Source organism: Natator depressus, chromosome 2 (assembly GCF_965152275.1).
Source record: "Natator depressus isolate rNatDep1 chromosome 2, rNatDep2.hap1, whole genome shotgun sequence".
NCBI classification, from domain to species: domain Eukaryota; kingdom Metazoa; phylum Chordata; order Testudines; family Cheloniidae; genus Natator; species Natator depressus.
Window position 1 is genome coordinate 246,671,727 of NC_134235.1, and position 20,052 is coordinate 246,691,778.

At 44.2% G+C, this 20,052-nt stretch overlaps 1 protein-coding gene across 7 annotated transcripts in view; it reads right to left on the reverse strand.

Annotated features, from left to right (window-relative positions):
- The window catches only part of DPP6 (dipeptidyl peptidase like 6), a 783,294-nt gene that overhangs the window by 157,410 nt on the left and 605,832 nt on the right, over window positions 1-20,052 (reverse strand). For all 7 annotated transcript variants that reach the window (XM_074946297.1, XM_074946290.1, XM_074946293.1 and 4 more), the window contains one exon: window positions 6,409-6,490. In XM_074946297.1, coding sequence (XP_074802398.1) covers window positions 6,409-6,490 — 82 coding nt within the window. The remainder of the gene's footprint in view (window positions 1-6,408; window positions 6,491-20,052) is intronic.

The window sequence follows — 20,052 nt, forward strand, 5'->3', positions numbered from 1 at the left end:
TTCGGGACAGGCAACAAGGCTGTCCGTCCTAGGCACCAAATCATCACATTCAGGGCTGCCAAATCTGCAGTTATTTGTCAAGTTTTTTTGCATGCACTTTTGGGATATTCCAACATTCCACATGAGGACTGACTACAAGCTGTTAAGAACAGTATCCCTAATGAGGCCACGGCACACCTGGTGGCTGAGCTTTGACTTTATCCTCACCCACAACCATTTCAGATTTGGGGACGACTTATACCTTCAAGTCAGTGGCACTGCTATGGATACCTGCATGGCCCCACAGTATGGCAACATTTTTATGGCTGACTTAGAACAACCCTTCCTCAGCTCTCGTCCCCTAGCATCCCTCCTCTACTTGCACTACATTGATGACATCCTCAACATATGGACCCACAGGAAAGAGGCTCTTGAAGAATTCCACCTGGATTTCAACAATTTCCACCCCACCATCATCCTCAGCCTGGATCAGTCCACACAAGAGATCCACTTCCTGGACACTACAGTGCAAATAAGTGATGGTCACATAACCACCACCCTATACCGGAAATCTACTGACTGCTATTCCTACCTACATGCCTCCAGCTTCCATCTAAGACACATCACATGATCCATTGTCTATAGCCAAGCCCTAAGATACAACCGAATTTGCTCCAATCCCTCAGACAGAGACAAACACCTACAAGATCTTTATCAAGCATTCTTAAAACTACAATACCCACCTGGGGAAGTGAGGAAACAGACTGACAGAGCGAGACAGGTACCCAGAAATCACCTTCTACAGGACAGGCCCAACAAGGAAAACAACAGAACACCACTGGCCATCATGTACAGCCCCCAGCTGAAACCTCTCCAGCACATCATCTACAATCTACATCCTATCCTGGAAAACGATCCCTCACTCTCACAGACCTTGGGAGGCAGGCCAGTCCTCGCTTACAGACAGTCCCCCAACCTGAAGCAAATACTCACCAGCAACTACACACCAGACCACAGAAACACTAACCCAGGAACCAATCCCTGTAGCAAACCTCATTGCCTACTCTGTCCCCATATCTACTCTAGCGACACCATCAGAGGACCCAACCACATCAGCCACACCATCAGAGGCTCATTCACCTGCACATCCACAATGTGATATATGCCATCATGTGTCAGCAATGCCCCCTGCCATGTACATTGGCCAAACCAGACAGTCCCTTCGTAAAAGAATAAATGGACACAAATCGTACATCAGGAATGGTAACATACAAAAGCCCGTAGGAGAACACTTCAATCTCCCTGGACATTCTATAACAGATTTAAAAGTAGCTATACTTGAACAAAAAAACTTCAGAAACAGACTTCAAAGAGAAACAGCAGAACTAAAATTCATTTGCAAATTTAACACCGTTAATTTGAGCTTGAATAGGGACTGGGAGTGGCTGGCTCATTACAAAAGCAGCTTTGCCTTTTCTGGAATTGACACCTCCTCATTAATTATTGGGAGTGAACTACATCCACCCTGATCGAATTGGCCCTGTCAGCACTGGTTCTCCACTTGTGAGGTAACTCCCTTCCCTTCATGTGTCATTAAATAATGCCTGCATTTGTAATTTTCACTCCACGCATCTGAAGAAGTGGTGTTTTACCCACAAAAGCTTATGCTCAAATAAATTTGTTAGTCTTTAAGGTGCCACCAGACTTCTTGTTACCTTTGGGAGAGTGACTTGGTGAGTGGGGGTGGGTGGGTAGAATTAAAAACATTCCCCCCACCGCCGGGTGACAAAACACTTAATGGCGGCCCTACAGCTGACACAGCTTGGAGCAGATCTGAGTCACTCCAAGGGCCATTTTGGGCTTCCATCAGGCCAGGACTGGGGGAGCAGAAATGAGGCTCACAGGTAGCCATCTTCCCCCATCCCTTCACTGCTCTCAACTGCACCAAGTATAAGCTCAGCACAGCTGCAGACTGAGCCCATGGGGTTTACGAAGACTGGGAAGACTCAAGTGAAACAAACAATCAAATAGTCTGTTCTCCTCTTAATGTGTGAGAGACTGGGTATAACTCTCAGAACCTTACCAACCTTTTTCAAAGAGAAAAAACAGATCCTTTGGTTTTGGAGTCTGGATTGCTTCCCTGTGAGAAGGCATTATGTCCGCTGGGAAGCAGATGACCAATACACACTGGAGCAGTTTAAGTAGTTTTGGAATATTGAATAAGGAGCACAGAATGTTTTTTTCCATCTTCTTTATCCTGCCCTTTTTTCCTGGGCATCTATGCCACGATATGTTACTGATTTGTTTTATGTAATTGGAAAGTCAAGGCCTGACTGCATACTTGAATTTTTTGGAAAACAACAACACTCAGAGTAGCAGCCGTGTTAGTCTGTATTCGCAAAAAGAAAAGGAGGACTTGTGGCACCTTAGAGACTAACCACTTTATTTGAGCATAAGCCTTCGCGAGCCACAGCTCACTAAGGTGCCACAAGTACTCCTTTTCTTTTAACAACAACATTGTGTTTAAAAGTCTAAAATTATTTAGCTTGGCAAGGAACAGAGCAAAAACAACAATAAGCTAGAGGTATATAAAATGCACAGTATATATAAAAGCAGAGGTGAAAGTAAGCAGGTACACACCGGTACGGCATACCGGCAAGAGCCAGTGCACCATACTGGGGCAGCCTGGATTCCCCAGGGGGCAATTTAAAGGGCCTCCAGAGCCCTGCTGCTGGAGCCCTGGGGTAGCGGTTGCAGGGCTGTGGCAGCTATTTAAAGGGCCTGGGGCTCCCCTGCTTCTACCGCCCTGGCCCTTTAAATAGCACTGGAGCCCCGCCGCCGCTACTCCAGAGCTCCGGCGGCTATTTAAAGGACCGGGGTTGTAGAAGCAGGGGAGCCGTGGGCCCTTTAAATAGCCCCCGGAGCCCTGGGGTAGCAGGGGCTCCAGGGGCTATTTAAAGGACCGGGGCGGCAGAGGCAGCTGGAGCCCCGGCCTTTAAATAGCCCCTGGAGCCCCGCCGCTTCCCCAGGGCTCCGGCGGCTATTTAAAGGGCCAGGGCGGTAGAAGAGGGGAGCCCCAGGCTGCTGCTGTTACCCCGGTGGGGGCAGGGGAGGCACTGACCTTACAGAGTGGGCTGGGGCTGGCTCTGACCACCTCAAACCCGCCCCTTCCATCCTAAGCCCCGCCCCTTCTGGGGGCCAGAGCTGGCCCCAGAGAACTGGTAAGTCACTCGACTTACTTTCACCCCTGAAGTCAAAGGAAAAAAGTCCCATTGGCATCAGTGATGCAGGATCAGGCCCTAAATGATCACCAGTGAAGAGAGGAAGAGATTTTGTCTCATGTTGCATCTTAAACAATTGGGGAGGTATGATATGGAATCTGTTAATTTCTCCATGAAGGATTCATTATAGACTGTTGGTAGAGAGAAGATATTGAACTGAATGGAGGGTCAGTCTGGGTTTTGGTATGGCTATGTTCCTTTTTCCAAGATGCAAATTAATTGCCCATTGTGGAATCCCCATTGATGGAGATTTTAAAGAATAGTTTGGAAAAACACCTCTCAGGGATAGTCTCAGTCCTCGACGCCTGTCTCAGTACAGAGGGCTGGCCTTGATGACCATCAAATAAATCTAAAGTAACGGGTAGTAGTATTACACTATGATTCTAGGAGTGAATGGCAGGTAACTATAGTGATTGACCCCAGCAGAAAATCTGTTGAAGAAAGGAAGATACACTCATGACATAGGAAATGGCCCAAGCACAAGTCAGGTTGCCTTGTCTTTCAGATTAGAAGAGTCCAGGTTTTGTTATGTTTTGAACAGCTCACTTTGTACTAAAATAAAAATTAAACAGTTAAGTAACAGGAAAAAACCCCTTCTTTTGTTCTATTCTTCAATTTTTCTAAAGGCAGTTCCTTATTAATGAAAATGTCTTTACACATATGGCATTACAAGCTTTCCTCTTTCAGTGTTCTCATTCTTGTGTTAAAGGTCCCCACCAGTACCTTATTGTTTATACCTTATAAAAAGTGCCACATTTTTACCTCTGGAAGCAGCCATCTGCTATATATCAGCACAAAGTGTATGTATAGCACAGGAAGCCAATAGAATGAGGCTCACCAAGTCATTTCACTCAGGTCACCAAAAAAAATTTATTCTTATAAGACAGCAAGATGTTCTCAAGAAGACTGTCAGCAGATTCTTCACACCTTGGGAACAGTAGGGCCTGATCCTCCACACCAGTGGAAATCAGGAGCAACTCCACTGAAGTCAATGGAGTTACATCAGTGTGAACACCCCACATTTCCACGAGTCGGGAGTCCAAAGCGCTCTCTCAAACCCAAACCTCACATGTGCCAGTACAATCCACACCACAGTGGCCACAAGGTCAACATCCTGAAGGCGTTCAATGGTACACATGGCAGATGGAGTGAGAGAAGGGTGTGTGAGTGTGTGCAGTGAGAAGAGGAATCTCTTTCTAATCATTTTTCACATGCGGGAAAACCCCTGCATCAGTATTGCTAGGCTCTTTGCGCAGTAACTCTTAGGCCTGCAGCTGCGTCACAGCTGACTTTTCAGGTGAAGTGGAAGACAAGTGTCATTCCTGTGTCTCCTACAAGCTGCAGTGCTGAAGAGAGGACTTAGACACCGGCAGTGGCAGCTGCTATCATTTCTTTGTCATGAACCACAGTAGTACCTAAGGCTCCTTCAGTGTTTTGGAAGCCATCTTCCTTCCAGCAATGCCACATATTGAACATTTTGACAGCTAGCCTGTGAGAATATTCCTTGAGGGAAAACAAGTGTGGTTCCCCTGTCCACTTTTCAAGCTTAATTTTCTGTGTAAAAGCCCATTTGAACGTGCAGTAGCACAAATGCCTCTGGCAGATCACAAATCCTTAGAACCGGCTACAAACACTTTCTCCCAGAAGGTACAATTTCAACACGAGAGGTGTTAAGTTCTCTAGAGAACGCTATCAAAAACATTCATGGCTTCCTCCTCCTGCTCTACCACATGGAAAGCCTATCAGACTGCAAAGGTTAAAACAGGCTTTTTATAAAAGCAAAAACATCACGGCTTCACTGCCTGCTTAACACAACTTGTGGCTGCCCCTTTTTAATTGTGCCTTCTGAGAGAAGTGACAGTTGACTCTTTAAAAGTTTAGATATTGGATTTGCACCAGGAAATGCGGGCAGGGGATTCTTGCTCTAAGGAAGGACACGCCTAACGTGGCAGGAGCTGTGAGCTGGCATAGTTGAGCTTGCACAAACTCTCACCGCGTGGAAACCTGCCTGAGCCACAAAGAGACCATGACAATTTTGGGAACAATGCACTCCATGAGGGCTCCCTTTTTCACCCCTGCAGATTTGGGTCCTTGTCTACGTTTGTCCATTTCCCAAGCCATTGTGGGCCAAATTTGGGTGCAAATTCACAGTAGCTCTGTGGAAACTGCTGTTTACACATAGCTCATCTCTACACAGGTCTGTCAATACATTTTAGCCTTAAACTGCCATGTCCCAGCTACCCATTCTGGGTCTGCCCAAATAATTACAGACGCTCCAGGGAAGCAGAAACTTCTCATGAAGCAGGGATGTTTCACCTAAGATATATTGGCAGACCGGTGTAGAGAAGTTTGCCCTACGCAGGACACCAGGAGAATCAAATCCAGGATCTCAAGTCGCTATTGACAAAGAGCTCATTTTCTATATTTCAAATAATCAGCAGTTTGAACTAAATCTATTTTTTCCTACTATAGAGTATTAATAAATGACATACATTTCTTAATATTAAGAACAACCCCTATACAGATGCTATAGGTGCTATTGCTAAATCAACTCCTTTTAGAAACATGCAGGACTGAACAATAGAAGGGACTTGAGGAAGGGTTGTACTGGAGCAGGGCAGAGCCAGCACGAAAGGAGACAATTTATACTAGATAAGTGGAAAACAAAGCTTTGGTGACGTTGCCTATGGAATACTTTCTTCTATTAAATATTTACACTGCAGTAGCGCTGAGGGGATCATGGCTTCACGGGGTTGTTGTCAACAAACATATGTTTTGATATTTTGCACATGAGCAACGGTATGTGCAGGCACAAAATGCCAATGTATCCCCATGCATTGAGTGTACAAGTGTATTGAGCATGTACAAGTTGGGTGTGTGCTGATGGACAGGCACAACCTAGAATGCCCACTTTTGAAAAGTTGGGGCCACAACATTCAGCGATGAGTTAGGATTTTAATAGTGTGAGGACAATATCCCATAAATGCTCCAGACTTATATCTGCTATGTTGGTTGTAAGAAATCAGCCCGTGAAGAATGGCTCTAAGAGAAAAGGGTCTAGTTGGCACAATATCTATTTATAATTATTTTGCAAAATTACAATGGTATGTGTTCGTATAAACTCATTTCCATGCTTGTGCTATCTTACCAGTTGTTGCCCCTTTGGCCCCCATCCGGCATACTGAAGCTTTGCGTTACTAACTTCAGGTGGATACAAACTCTGGGGGTCCCTGCAAAAAAAACAAAGATTTCAGCCTCTAGAGTTTCATCCTTTAAACTTGTGCAGTCCCTACTTTGAAGTTCCTTCACATGCATTTGCGTCTGTTTCTTTGGCTAGAACCTGCCAGCACTTACTACTGGATTTCAATGACTACTTAACATGTAGTCAGCACTGCTTCTGGTAATAAGCATGGGTAGGATCAGCTGACAAATACCTCTTCTCACTCATACAAGACTGAAATACATTAGTTCTACCAATGTCAAGGGAAAGCAAACAAAATAATTATATTTATCAACACTTGTGATAGCCACAAAGGACAAACAATAATTACAGTTCTGGAACACACTGCCATGAGATAATATAATTTCATCTTCTTCATCCCATGGTTTTTCTGCCTGATAATTTTCTTTTGAACATGATGGCAAAGAACTTTGGCATCTCTGTTACTACCTCATAAACTGATATACAGCTTGGCTTTCAGGGGAAAAGCTGTTAATAATACTGAATCTCAATCTTTTAAAAATAAAATTGAAATGCTTTTCCTGTTACCTTTGTTTTAGAGAAGGACATCAGTGGACATGGCAAATGCAATAAAAAAATAGTGCGCTTCTGTAAATGTCAGTGCTGCACAATGTTAACTTGTCACATCACAGGCATCATGCTGTTTCCCATTGTTTTGATGGCGCTTATACTCAATGCAAATAATTATTTTTGATATTTTGAAGTTGCTATTACAACCCTTTTTATTTATATAACAACTCTATAAATAAGAATATTAATAAAGCTTTCATATAGTGTTATTCACAATAGCTCTCAAAGTACTTTTCAAAGGAGGTCAGTATCATTGCCATTTTATAGATGGGGAAACTGAGGCACAGAGCGGCAAAGTGACTTGCCTAAGGTCACAGAGTAGCCCAGTGGTAAAGGTGGGAATAGAATCCAGGGGTCCTTAGTCTCAATTCAGTGCTTTACCACTAGACCACACTGCCTCTCTTTCACGTGTATGACTTTTATTCCTTCCTTAAACACATTGTTTTCTCTTGCCCCTTTTACAATACAATGAAATGAAAGGCAATAATTAGACACCACCAGTTAAATCCAATTATGTCTAAAAATGTGTGCCCTTTTCCCTTTTAGATGGGAAAACACAGTAAGCTCACATGCATTATATTTTGTGGCTGAGGCTATATATAAGGGCTTGATCCTGCTCTTTTTAATTAGCCAAAAACTTCCTTTCCTCACTGGGTGTTCTCTCAGTGTAAGGTCTGCAGTAGTGGGGTATAGATATACTGGTGACAAAGAGATGTACAGCTAGGTTCCGCCTGTTCTTGCATGGGTGTACAAATGAGGGTAGAGTAAGCCCTTCCCTTGTGCACCTGTCCAGAGGACAGCTAAAACCCAGGGCTTGCACAGAGCAAGAAATGCAGGACCCACAAATGGGGCATGATAGGGTGTGGCTGTAACCAAGGCCGTAGCCTTGCCCCATGCACTGGTGGCCTACTGCTTGAATCATAGAACTGGAAGCTACCTCAAGAGGTCATCTAGTCCAGCCCCCACACTGATGGCAAGGACTAAGTATTATCTAGACCATCCCTGACAGGTGTTTGTCTAACCTGCTCTTAAACATCTCCAGTGATGGAGATTCCACAAACTCCCGAGGCAATTTTTTCCAGAGCTTAACTACCCTGACAGTTAGGAAGTTTTTCCTTATGTCGAACTTAAACCACCCTTGCTGCAATTTAAGCCCATTGCTTCTTGTCCTATCCTTGGTGGTTAAGGAGAAAATTTCTCTCTCCTCCTTGTAACATCCTTTTATGTACTTGAAAACTGTTATGTTCCCTCTCAGTCTTCTCCATACTAAAAAAACCCAGTTTTTTAAATCTTGCCTCATAAGTTATGTTTTCTAGATCTTTAATAATTTTTGTTGCTTTTTAGACTTCCTCCAATTTGTCCACATCTTTCCTGAAATGTGGTGCCCAGAACTGGACACAATATGCCAGTTGAGGACTAGTCAGCGTGGAGTAGAGCGGAAGAATTACTTTTCGTGTCTTGCTTACAATATTCCTGCTAATATATCGCAGAATGATGCTCGCCTTTTTTGCAACAGTGTTACACTATTGACTCATATTTAGCTTGCGATACACTCTGCCCCCCAGACCCGCTTCCACAGTACTCCTTCCTAGGCAGTCATTTCCCATTTTGTATGTGTGCAACTGACTGTTCCTTCTTAAGTGGAGTACTTTGCATTTGTCCTCATTGAATTTCATCCTATTTACTTCAGACCATTTCTCCAGTTTGTCCAGATCAATTTGAATTTTAAGCGTATCCTCCAAAGCACTTGCAACCCCTCCCAGCTTGGTACCGTCCACAAACTTTACAAGTGTACTCTCTGTGCCATTATCTAAATTATTGGCCTCTTCAGGCCCCTTCCAGTCCTAAGATTCAATGATAGATAAACTGGATGCAGAACTGATCCCTGCCAGATCCCACTTGATATGCCCTTCCAGCTTGACTGTGAACCACTGATAACTACTCCCTGGGAACGGTTTTCCAACCAATTATGCACCCATCTTATAGTAGCTTCATCTAGGTTGTATTTCCCTAGTTAGTTTATGAGGTGGTCATGCAAAACAGTATGAAAGCCTTACTAAAGTCAAGATACAGGCAGTCCTCGACTTTACAAGGTTTGACTTATGACAAATGGGACTTACGACATTTCTGAATTGGAGTAGATTGTGGCTCCAAGTTACAATGTTTCGACTTATGACGCAATTATCAGGAACCAATTGTGTCGTAAGTCAAAGGACTGCCCGTATACCACAGCTACTGCTTCCCCCCATCCACAAAGCTTGTTACACTGTCAAAGAAAGCTATGAAGTCGCTGAACTCATTTTTAAAAGATGCATAACATTTGCTGCTCCAGCATAGCATGCATGACCCCTGTGGCATTCGTACGGCCTTTGTCCTCCAAAGGCAGAATGTCTCCTGGAGCAGTGCAAATTCTGCTTCCATCCTGCAAAGTTTGGTTATAAAGGGCTTATCATAGTCCTTAGTTGCTTTTGAAAGATCTGAGACGGGGAGCAAGTAAATGATTCACTCTATCCTGAGTGCTCTCTGTTCCCATTAAAATCAGCCACAAAGCTCCCAGTCACCACAATGGAACAACTTCACAGCTGTTTATGATTAATTCTAGGTTTACATGTACTTTATGCCTAAGCCGCCAGCCGGCCACTTCTGTCAAAACTCTAGCAATGTGGTTAGCCATTTTGGTTACCCCAACAGAGAGTAGCCTCTTTGTGTGGCAGAAACATAGCAGGCTGATAAATTATGAAAAATTGTATTGTGATTTACTGAGAGGAAAAACACACTTCAACCACTTGTTACACAAATTATTAAGGCCAATTTTTCACCTGTGCCAATAAGACATGTAAAATATTTGTGACAAAGCTCCTTCTCTGCCTTGGTGGGTCCTGTGCTTATTGGTGGATTTGCTCGCCTCAGAGATTCAGGGCAGCCCTCAGTTTGGCCAACTTTGCTAGTGGCTCAAACCTGCCGTTCACTCAGCTAACCTCATCACTGGCCAGCATGGGGAAAGGGAAGAGAACAATCCCCACAGTCTCTGCTGACCCCCCTAGTGGGTCCGGGGATAAGCCATGGACCTTCCCCTCTGGTGGGACCCGCAGTCCAGGTCACCTCCTCTTGTCTCAAACAGGGAGTTGAGGGGGATGTGTGGAACCCGGGCCCACCCTCTACTCCGGGTTCCAGCCCAGGGCCCTGTGCATTGCAACTGTCTACAGTGTCTCTTAAAACAGCTGTGTGACAGCTACAACTCCCTGGGCTACTTCCCCATGGCCTCCTCCTAACACCTTCTTTATCCTCACCACAGGATCTCCTTCCTGAAGCCTGATCACACTTGTACTCCTCAGTCCTCCAGCAGCACACCTTCTCACTCCCTGCTCCTTGCACTCCCTCCCCTAACTGATGGGAGATCCTTTTTAACCAGGTGTCCTGATTAGTCTGCCTGCCATGATTGATTCTAGTATGTTCTTAATTGGCTCCAGGTGTCTTAATTAGCTTGCCTGTCTTAATTGGTTCTAGCAGGTTCTTGATTGCTGTAGTGCAGCCCCTACTCTGGTCACTCAGGGAACAGGAAACTGTTCATCCAGTGGCCAGTATATTTGCCTTCTACCAAACTCCTGTACCCCACTGGTCTGGGTCTGTCACATATTATAATACTAAAATATTCCCCTCAAATGAACAGATTGGACAAACTACAAGAATTCAAGCCAGCAACACATCAAAGAAAGCATATGGAGCTGAGGGACATGCATATCAATTCTAGCCAATAATTCAGACCAATAACAGACAAGTCATGTCAGTTCTGCTCACTGCATCATCTTTCAGGAGAGCTAAATTCTATTACAATGAGAACTGCAGCATAAACAAGCTTTGGTAACTGATAAGGGGTAACACAACACAGAAAGACAAGACCACCATTCGCTCTACCAGAAAGGTGCTGTGCTAGTGACAAAGCAGGAAGAGTCATCCTCTCTCTCTCTCACACCTATTTTTAAAGACAAAAGAACGTTATCCACTGAACTAGCTCCTAAATCGTTTAGATGGGCTGCAACTATCTGATGTTTGCAGAGTTTAAAAAGCAGCAAAAACATTGCTGCAGTTGCGCTAATTCATTTCCAAACCTTGTGCTTCCAACTACAAAGATAACGGATAGCAAATTATACTGTGTGGTTGCAGGATTTAATAAGCCATGCATTCAAAGTAACTGTTTTCAGTGCTAACCCTTGACTTCAAACCAGAGAGCAACAGCTTGCTCAGTGCAGTGCGTCGCCATGGCATGGAGGAGCAGCATGGGCCAGATCTTTAGAAGGGCTCCACAGCAGAATGGGTCCTGAGCCCTTTTGAAAATCCAGCCCCAACTGTGGGTGCCAAGCATTTGGAAATCTAATCCTGAGCTCATTTGAAAATCTCTCTTAGGCAGCTGGACCCCATTACTGTATTATCGGAGTGCCTCACACCACAGCTGTGAGATAGGGAAAGGCTATTGTGCCATTTTACAGATGGGGAACTAAGGCATAAAGTGACTTGCCCAAAGTTATACAGGAAGCCATTGGTGGAATGGTGGTCTCCTTAATCCCCGACTAGCACTCTAGCCACTGGACCATCCCTCCTCTCCTCTCCTCTCTAATATAGAACTTTGAGTAGTAATTTATTTAAACTACAATACAAGACTTATTTCCCACACCCCTCAGAAGCAGTGCAAAGGCTTGGGGAAGTCAGGGTAATGGAGGAGCTGAAGGACAAGGAAGTAATTGCTGAGAATAAGCCTGGGAGTGAACCTGGAGGGTTGTTGGGTGGGGGTGGGACAAGTATGGAATAGGGGTTTTTTGAGGGGGAGAGAGGGATTGTTAGGGAGTTGGGGAGCCTCCCCCATGCAGACCCTGGCTGACCACTAGCCTCTCCCATTCAGTCAGGCACATCTGCCCCCCATCCCCATGTGTCCCTGCACTCCCTCTCCCCCATCCCTATGTGTCCCTGCACCCCCACTCAGCCATCCCCCTCTTCTGTTCCTATGTGTCCCTGAACCTCTCACCCTCTTGTCTCAATATGTCCCTGCATTTCCACTCAGCCACTCCCCTCCCCCTGACCCCATGTGGCCCTGCACCCCCACACTCCCACATGTCCATGCACCACCACTCCCATTCAGCCCCTGGCTCAATGCTGTCACCACAGTAGCTGTTTTGCCCCGCCCCAGTTTGTCCCCCCCACTAGCCCTTCTGAACCCCAGGCTATGTGATCTCCCAGCAGCCCTGTGTGCCCCACTCTGTCTGTTTCCCCCATATCCCTTGCCTCCTCACCTCGCCCCATGGGCAGGGTGCTGTGAGGAAAGCAGCCGCTCCTTCTCCCTCTCTGTGGCAGGCTGCTCAGGCCCTGAGCCTGCTGCCCTCTCTTCTGGCACCACATCAGCCCCTGGTGGGTGAAAGGTGTAATTGCAGTGCCTTGCTGGCAGCATCTATTTTCTGTGGGGAACAAAAAAATCTGTAGGGGACATGAATTCTGCATGCATGCAGTGGTGCAGAATTTTCCCCAGGAGTATAGAACTATCATTTATAACAATCATTCAGGCCTCTCTGAAGATGCTGTGTTTCTCACAGCTACTTGTATGTACGCCTTGCAGTTTTTTCTGAACCTTCCCTTGTGGTCTCATTTGTACAGGATGTTGGCTTGAAAATGGGTGATTTTGGATAAATCTTCGTGCACTATTAGTTAGTTCATACAATGTTTATTAATGAACCGCTTCCATTACACATTTATACTATTTTTATCGTACACTATTCTTTTCTGTAACCAAACAGTCTTTACATTCGCCTTCATTTCCAAACCTGGAAATCACTGAGAACACTCTTATTAAAGGTTTACCGTCTCTTCTTTAGTCCCTTAAACTTGTGATTGATTTTAGTGCTTGGGAAGTGAGGGAACAATATTCACTGTTTTGAACCAGATAGAAGATGGGGCAGGTGTGCAAACATCCCCAATGCACCTCTATCTTGACTTGTTTAAAACCTGCTATGCTAGGCCTAAGTCTTTCTAGAGGAGAGACTGCTAAATTGTTCCAAACAGGATGGTGGATGTGTACGAGCAGAAGGACTCTAAAGAACTGTGAAGACTATACAGTTAAGCATGTGTGAAGTATGATAAGAAAAGCAAGATGGAACACAAAAATCATTGTAGAAGAGATTACGGGAACTAAAAATGTGTCCAAGTACAAAAGAACCAAAGGTACAGTAGTGACTTTGAGAGAAAAAGCAAATCTTCCAAGAGATAGGAAGGTTATTTCTAACAGACGGAAAAGACATTGTTAAACAATTAAATGACTTGTTTACTTCAGTGTACACAAAGGAGGAGAAGAGACAGATGTCAGAAAGAGAAACACTTCCCAGGAGACACACAGATCTACAGAAAGGCCCAGAAAGAGAGAGAGAGAAGAAAACAAAATACTGAAGGGAATCAAAGACATGCTGGAACAATTAATCAAGGACTTAGACTGTCTGAAGATGCAGCACTAGGACCCCTCTCCTCACCCCACATTTTAATGTAAGTGCTTAAATAGACTGGAAAACCTCTCCTGAGCTCTTTTGGGCTTTTTCTCTTTTAAGTGTGCATGTATGTGTGTGTGCACATGAACGTATGCAAGCACACACACCCAAACACACTTAAAATGTCTTGAGAAATAACCCAAGATTTTATCGTACAGCCCACTTCATGTAAGCCCCAAGCAGTGTTTTTCAATGATTAAAGGAAAATGCAGGAAATGAAAGCAAATGAAACCCATTGAAGGTTCAAGCTCAGCTATATAGCAGATCTGTGGTTTGGTCTTAAAAACAACCAGGGATACCACACATTTCACCCACAGGCACTGAATTCCAGACATGGAGCATAAAACACAAAAGCACCAGGTAACAAAAAAAGTTTGCTCAACAGAGTCAGCAACCCAGTCAAATTCAGCCACAAATGTAAGGAGTCTAATCAGCCTAGCTGACTACAGTCTGTCTGTGTGGCTAACGCATACAACGATGTAATATCTGGCAGTAGGCCAAGCAAAACCTGGCAAAAATGCTAATACAACATTAAAATCAATCATCTGTCATAGCAGGAGCCAGTGGATGTCCATTCGGAATGATGTAAAATTCATGGCACAGGCTGGTCTTTGTTGTGAAATTGTGAAAACACTGGAGGTGATTTAAAAATCCAGCAGAGATTGGGAAATGGTAAGGAGTTACAGTAATCTAGTCTGGAGGAATGGAGGCATTGACTGGAATCTCTAGTTTTCTCTGAGCATCTGCAGATGCTGGAAATGGTCTTTATGTTCCTCATGTGACATCTCAAAAGTGTATATGACAGAGATTTAAAAAAAAAAAAACGTTTGGTTCCACTGCTGGAATCATATCTAGTCCACACAAAGGGACGGTGAAGAGGTGACAGTCTCCAAGGGACAAAATAAGCCACTTAAAAGCCATTTTCTCTGACTGGTGTTTAACTCCATTAAGTTTTTGCAGCTATCTAGTCTTGGATCTCCATGAGGCAGAAGGTGAATCTTCCACGGGAATCAGCAGGGTCTCAAATAAGTCAGGTTAGCAATCAACAGCCGAGGTGTAGCAATAAAACCCAGACCTTGAAAGGACTCCCCTGAGAGGGAGACTAGAAATGTTAAAGCGAGTAGGACTACGTGGGATACCGTACATTTACAGTAGCCGTGTGTCTTCTCCGATTGACCCATGACATCAGCCTCCACTGCCCACTTGCCAGTTTTTCAAACAAGCACCTTCGCGCTTTCTCCCATGCTGCAAACCACATGTTTGCGAGGTGATCCACGAAATTACTTCATTCTCCATCTTCAAATCCCTTCTCAAAAAGCTCCTTTGCCGTGATGCCTACGGACATCTTGACAACGGCTAGCCAGTTGGTGTGCTGCCACCACCGCCTGTCACCCTGACCAATATTGCTTCACTGGTCACTTGCACTCCCGCATCTGTCCTTATCCATCTGTTCCCAGTTGTCTTAGACTGTAAGCGCCTTAGGGCAGGGACCCTCTTTTGGGTCTGCGTTTATACAGAGCCTAGCACAAAGGGGTCCTGGTGCATGACTGGGGCTCCTAGGTGCTCCCACAATACAAACAATAAATAAAAATGTGAAGATCAGCCCTCCCAAATAAGAAAATGGGGAGGGAAGGGGCTAGAGAGACCCTGATGTAAAACCTATATACTTCAGAAGTGATCTCTGGAAGATCCTAGGAACAACAAACCTCGTATTTACACCTCAGCATTGCATCTCCTAAAAATCAGCTGGGTCATTGGTTCAGACTGAGAAACACCACTTAGTGAAGCCCCAACACCTTCCTACATACAGCACCTAAGTATTCCTTAGAGCAGCAGCTCTACTAAGGAAGGTTTGGTCCCTTTCCCCTCCCCCCTGGACTGCTTGCCACCCCACCTCATTCCCTCCACTACAGATGTTCCTAGATGTGGTTCCTAAATGTGGTTAATTCTGCCTACCACCAAGAAAGGTGACCGCACTCCTGTCCCTGTTATTTCATTAGTTGTCCCCTGAAATCACTTGGTTTCCAGGTCCTGTAGATGCTCCCCGTAGGCTGAGGGGGGGTCTTTTACCAGTGGGTGGGCTTCTGCCCGCCCACTTCCTGGATCCCAATAGGACCAAGAAAGGCTGTTTGAGAACTTCTGCCTTGGAGATTCCCATCCAACTGCCCTGGACTGACTTGTAAGATCTATTGGGATTACAGCACATGGAGGCAATGCCTGCAGAGAGCCATTCTGGGCACCAAGATCTCAGAGGAGATATGGTTGAGATAAATCAGTAAGGACCTAATCTTGCTTCTACCAAAGTCAGTGAGTATCCCCCCCCCATTCCTTCCCCCCCCAAACCAACAACTTTGAATTCATTGGAAGCAGGATCAGGCCCTCAGTTCTGGCAAGAGATTGATTCTTGGGTTTGTTGTCTGATGTAATCTATCACCTTGTATTACTGGGTTTTAGATAAACAAGACTGACTTGGTATTTTACATATCTTTTTGAAAGCTAGGACTCTGTCTTCAGATTTCATTTTCATGTCAAGTCAACAGGACTAGAGGCAATCTTGGAGGGTTGAGTGTGTGTGTGTGTTTCAAGGATGGTAGAACACACCTTTCTGTTAAATGCCATCGACTCAAGCTGGGTTTACTCATCAGACAAAAGATCCAAGATGTACATTTAGAAGACCCATTATTACTAGACTCCTGTTAATGAGGACATGGTCACTGATAGGCAGTGCTACAATTAACTTGATTTTAGATACATTTTAAAACTGGATTAATAAAATACATTCCTTATTTAGAAGGAACAACGTACTACTCCATCCCTATAATTCTGCCAAACAAAAGAAATGCATACACCTGAAGTACATGTGTAAGGGGAAGTCTTCACATCTGAAATCTCATGGTGGGGATTCTCCCTCTCACCCATGTGTGCGCTCACACGCACCCCTGCATACGTAAGGACCCTTTGTGCCTTGATCTCTCCCTCACATATATGATGGTGGAGAAGATCAGTCACCTTTATGTCCCATTGCTCCTTCTCCTCTTCCGTACTCCATGGTGGGTGTTCTGTGAGGCCAAGATCTGTGCCAAGGGGTGGGATGGGAGAAGGAAGACCCGGTGCGGATATGTATCATTCCCCTCTTCCAGTTTCAAAGTGCCTCATCCACCAGGGACCATATTATGTTTTCCACAGAGAATCCGCTCCCAGGGTCAGCAGCAGCCAGAAGAGTCCCTAGCAGCATGGTGCTGATGAAGGGAACCAGAGCCCATGAGACACACTAACATCATTGCATGCATTAGTGCACAGTTTGGAGAGGTGCTTAGCATCCTTACCCCCACTGAAACCCACAGGAGTGGGGAGGTGCTCAGCACCTTGTACGATTGGGCCCTGAGGCTGCAATTTTTTTCTAAGGACTACCATGCCTTTGTTTGTGCTTTGCAATGCACTATGCACAAAATAGCATGTTACATAATTGAACAATAATGCACCCAGATTTTAAATGGGCTTAACAACTTTATGAGCCTACAGTGTGCATAGCTGCAAATGTTAATCAAAGTTCATGCCTGTAGGGTCTATATACTGTGTAATAGGGGCCAACGCACAAACGGGCCCCTTGGGGAAATGCATCTGGTTTACTTCTGTGTAACATGAAAATCCCACGGCATCTTGTACATCAGCAAAACCAAAACAAAACAAAACAAGAAACAAAAAAAGCAGCTCCTCCAACCTCCAAACAAATGCAGAAAACGTCCCAGCTAAAGAAATAAACAAAACAAAAGAAAAACCCTATGCATTCTCTTCTATTCTATTTCAGGATGTGTGCTACAGAAAAGCAGAACAATTGAAAGGGCTTCTACAAATGTGTGTGGCCTGCTTTGTGGTGAATGATGGCACTGTAATCTAATGGTTTCTCACTTTCCTCTATCTTCATTGTTCTGTTTCTAACTGTGGTCTTTGTACCATGTTTAAAATGCTGGGTATAAACAAGGAGTGAAACTCAGCCCCATCTGCTGAGATTTGGTGCTGGCCAGTTTGGTGAAGGGTATACACCCTGCAGAGTTGGGGGTGGGTTGGGAGGTAGCTCTAGCCTGGGGGAAGATGGAAGAGATTCACAAAAAAAGCATCAACCTATGGGGATGAACAGGGAATCCTCCTGAAATGATGCGGTGCTGATCTGCTGAAAGGGATTTCCCTCTAACTGTGCACACCAGAGATCCAAATGGAACTGCATTTCAAATCTGAATCTCTTTTGCAGAGCAGTCACTTGATGGGAGATAAAAACAACAAGGAGTCCGAAACTTGATGGGGGATGTTGCCCTAAGCATGGGCTCTGTTGGATAAAATGGCTGGCACTTTCTTACTAAAGGAAACAAAATGGGCTTTAAAAACAAACAAATGCCCTTGTAATAACTTAGCCAGTGTACAATGGCCTGTAGAGTTTGAGGTTCAGATCAATTTAAAATAGCAACAAGTTCATTGACCCAACATCATCTCTATCAGGGCCTTGTCCAAAGCCAACTGAAATGAACAGAAAGATTCACACTGACTTCACTGGGCTTTATCACACTGTGTTCACCCACTGCTAATTCTTCTGTTCTCAAGAACAAAATAAAAAATAAGCCTATTGCAACATGAGGATGTTATTGTTTATAGAGAGACACAGGTGTGCATGGAACTTTGCAGGCAAAGGTCCCTGAGCTCATAGTGTAAATTAGATTGAAAAGACAACAAAAATAATATTTTTTATTTGACCAACTTCTGTTGGTAACAGAGAGAAGCTTTCAAGCTTACACAGACCTCTCTTTTTGAGGTCAGGCTACAACAATAGATACAACAAAAATGATGGCAGCAATAATCAGGCAAGTGGAGGAAGAAAAGAAAGTAGCAGTGATAGGAGAGCATAGATTTTTCTAAGTGAATGAAAGGTATTTGTTCCATATTTGTTTAACATACTTCACGTCACTAAATTTTTACATACAGCTGTAGGAGGAGCTATATATGTATAGGTAAGTGAGAGAGAGAAAAATCACTCGTTTCTGCTAGTTAAAATCCAATTAGCTGCAAATAGATATAATAATAGTACTTTGCCCTTCTGTAGCATTTGCCATCCAAGTATCTCAAACATTAATGAATAAAATCTCACAACAGCTGTGCATGGTAGATAAATAGCATTATCATCCCTGTTTTAAGAGTTGGGGAAACAGAGGCACAGTGAAGTTATTTGACTTGCCACCGTGTTCAAATACCATAGTAATGTGTAGCAATCAAAGGAAGAGGTGAAATCAAAAGAAGTCAGTGGCAGAGCCAGGAACTGAACCCAGTTCTCTTTACTCCCAGTACTTTTGTTTCTTTTAGCCATGAGACTAAATATTAAATAATTTCTTCCTCCTGTCACAGACCCTAAGTGTTATGATAAAATCTTGCTGTCCTTCAACGAGAAAGATTTTAGTCTCTACTGCTTTGCTACGAGATTCTTGTGTGTTTGTGATAACTATCTTTCTGTATACAAAGTCTGATTTGGCTTTCTTTATTTTATTTTATTTTATTCTGTTTACTATCAATAGCTGGTGTAAGAGACACAGGGTGAATCTGAACATTAGTGGGAGTTGTACAGTGAAATCTACACACACTGCTTTGAAAATGTATCCCTGATGCACAAAGAGCAAAATTCTCCTATTTCTTATCCATTGTGGGGATCTCTACTGCAGATTTGGCACTTAGTCCACGCACAGAACTTTTCTTGATGCTAATCAGAGTTCTGTGTGGGGGATGAGTGTGGAATATTGAATAGAGTTCTACACTGTGGCTATGAAGAGCATAACTGTGCTCCAAGATTTCTCCTTGGATATGCCTGCCAGCTGCCTCTTGTTACACAGTATAAATCTGGCAAGAAGCGTAAATTCTGCCTAGAAGCTGTTGTGCACAATTCCCTCCTCTCCGCATACAGTGTAATCGCTGCTAAATCTCCTCCTGTCTGAGCCTTACAAGCACATTTGAGAATTCTGCTTTGGGGTTTTTTTTTCTCTCACATACTGTGGCGAGGGTTCATTGCTTGGCGGTCAGTAGCAATCTTTTCCTACCAGTAGTGCTAAAGGATAACAATCAGCTCAGAAACAAATGAACAGCAGGAAGTTTGACAGACTGTACTTTTAATGCTAAGTTTTACTTTGGGCATTTTAAAAATAAAGCAGAACTGAAAATGGTGTCTTTTTTAGGCCCTGGTGAAGGCAGCAGATACAGGTACTTGGAAAAAGAACAATCAAATGCTACCTCTTCCATAGGGGCTGCCATACCAGAACAGACCTGTGGTCCAGCTAGTGCCGCATGCTGTTTTAAACAGCGGCCAGTAACCAACAACCTCGAGGTCAGTGTAGTAGGCACTCATGCAATAACCTGCCTTCTGAAGCACTCAAGAGACCTGGATTCTAGTCCCAGCTCTGCTACTGTCTTGCTGGGTGACCTT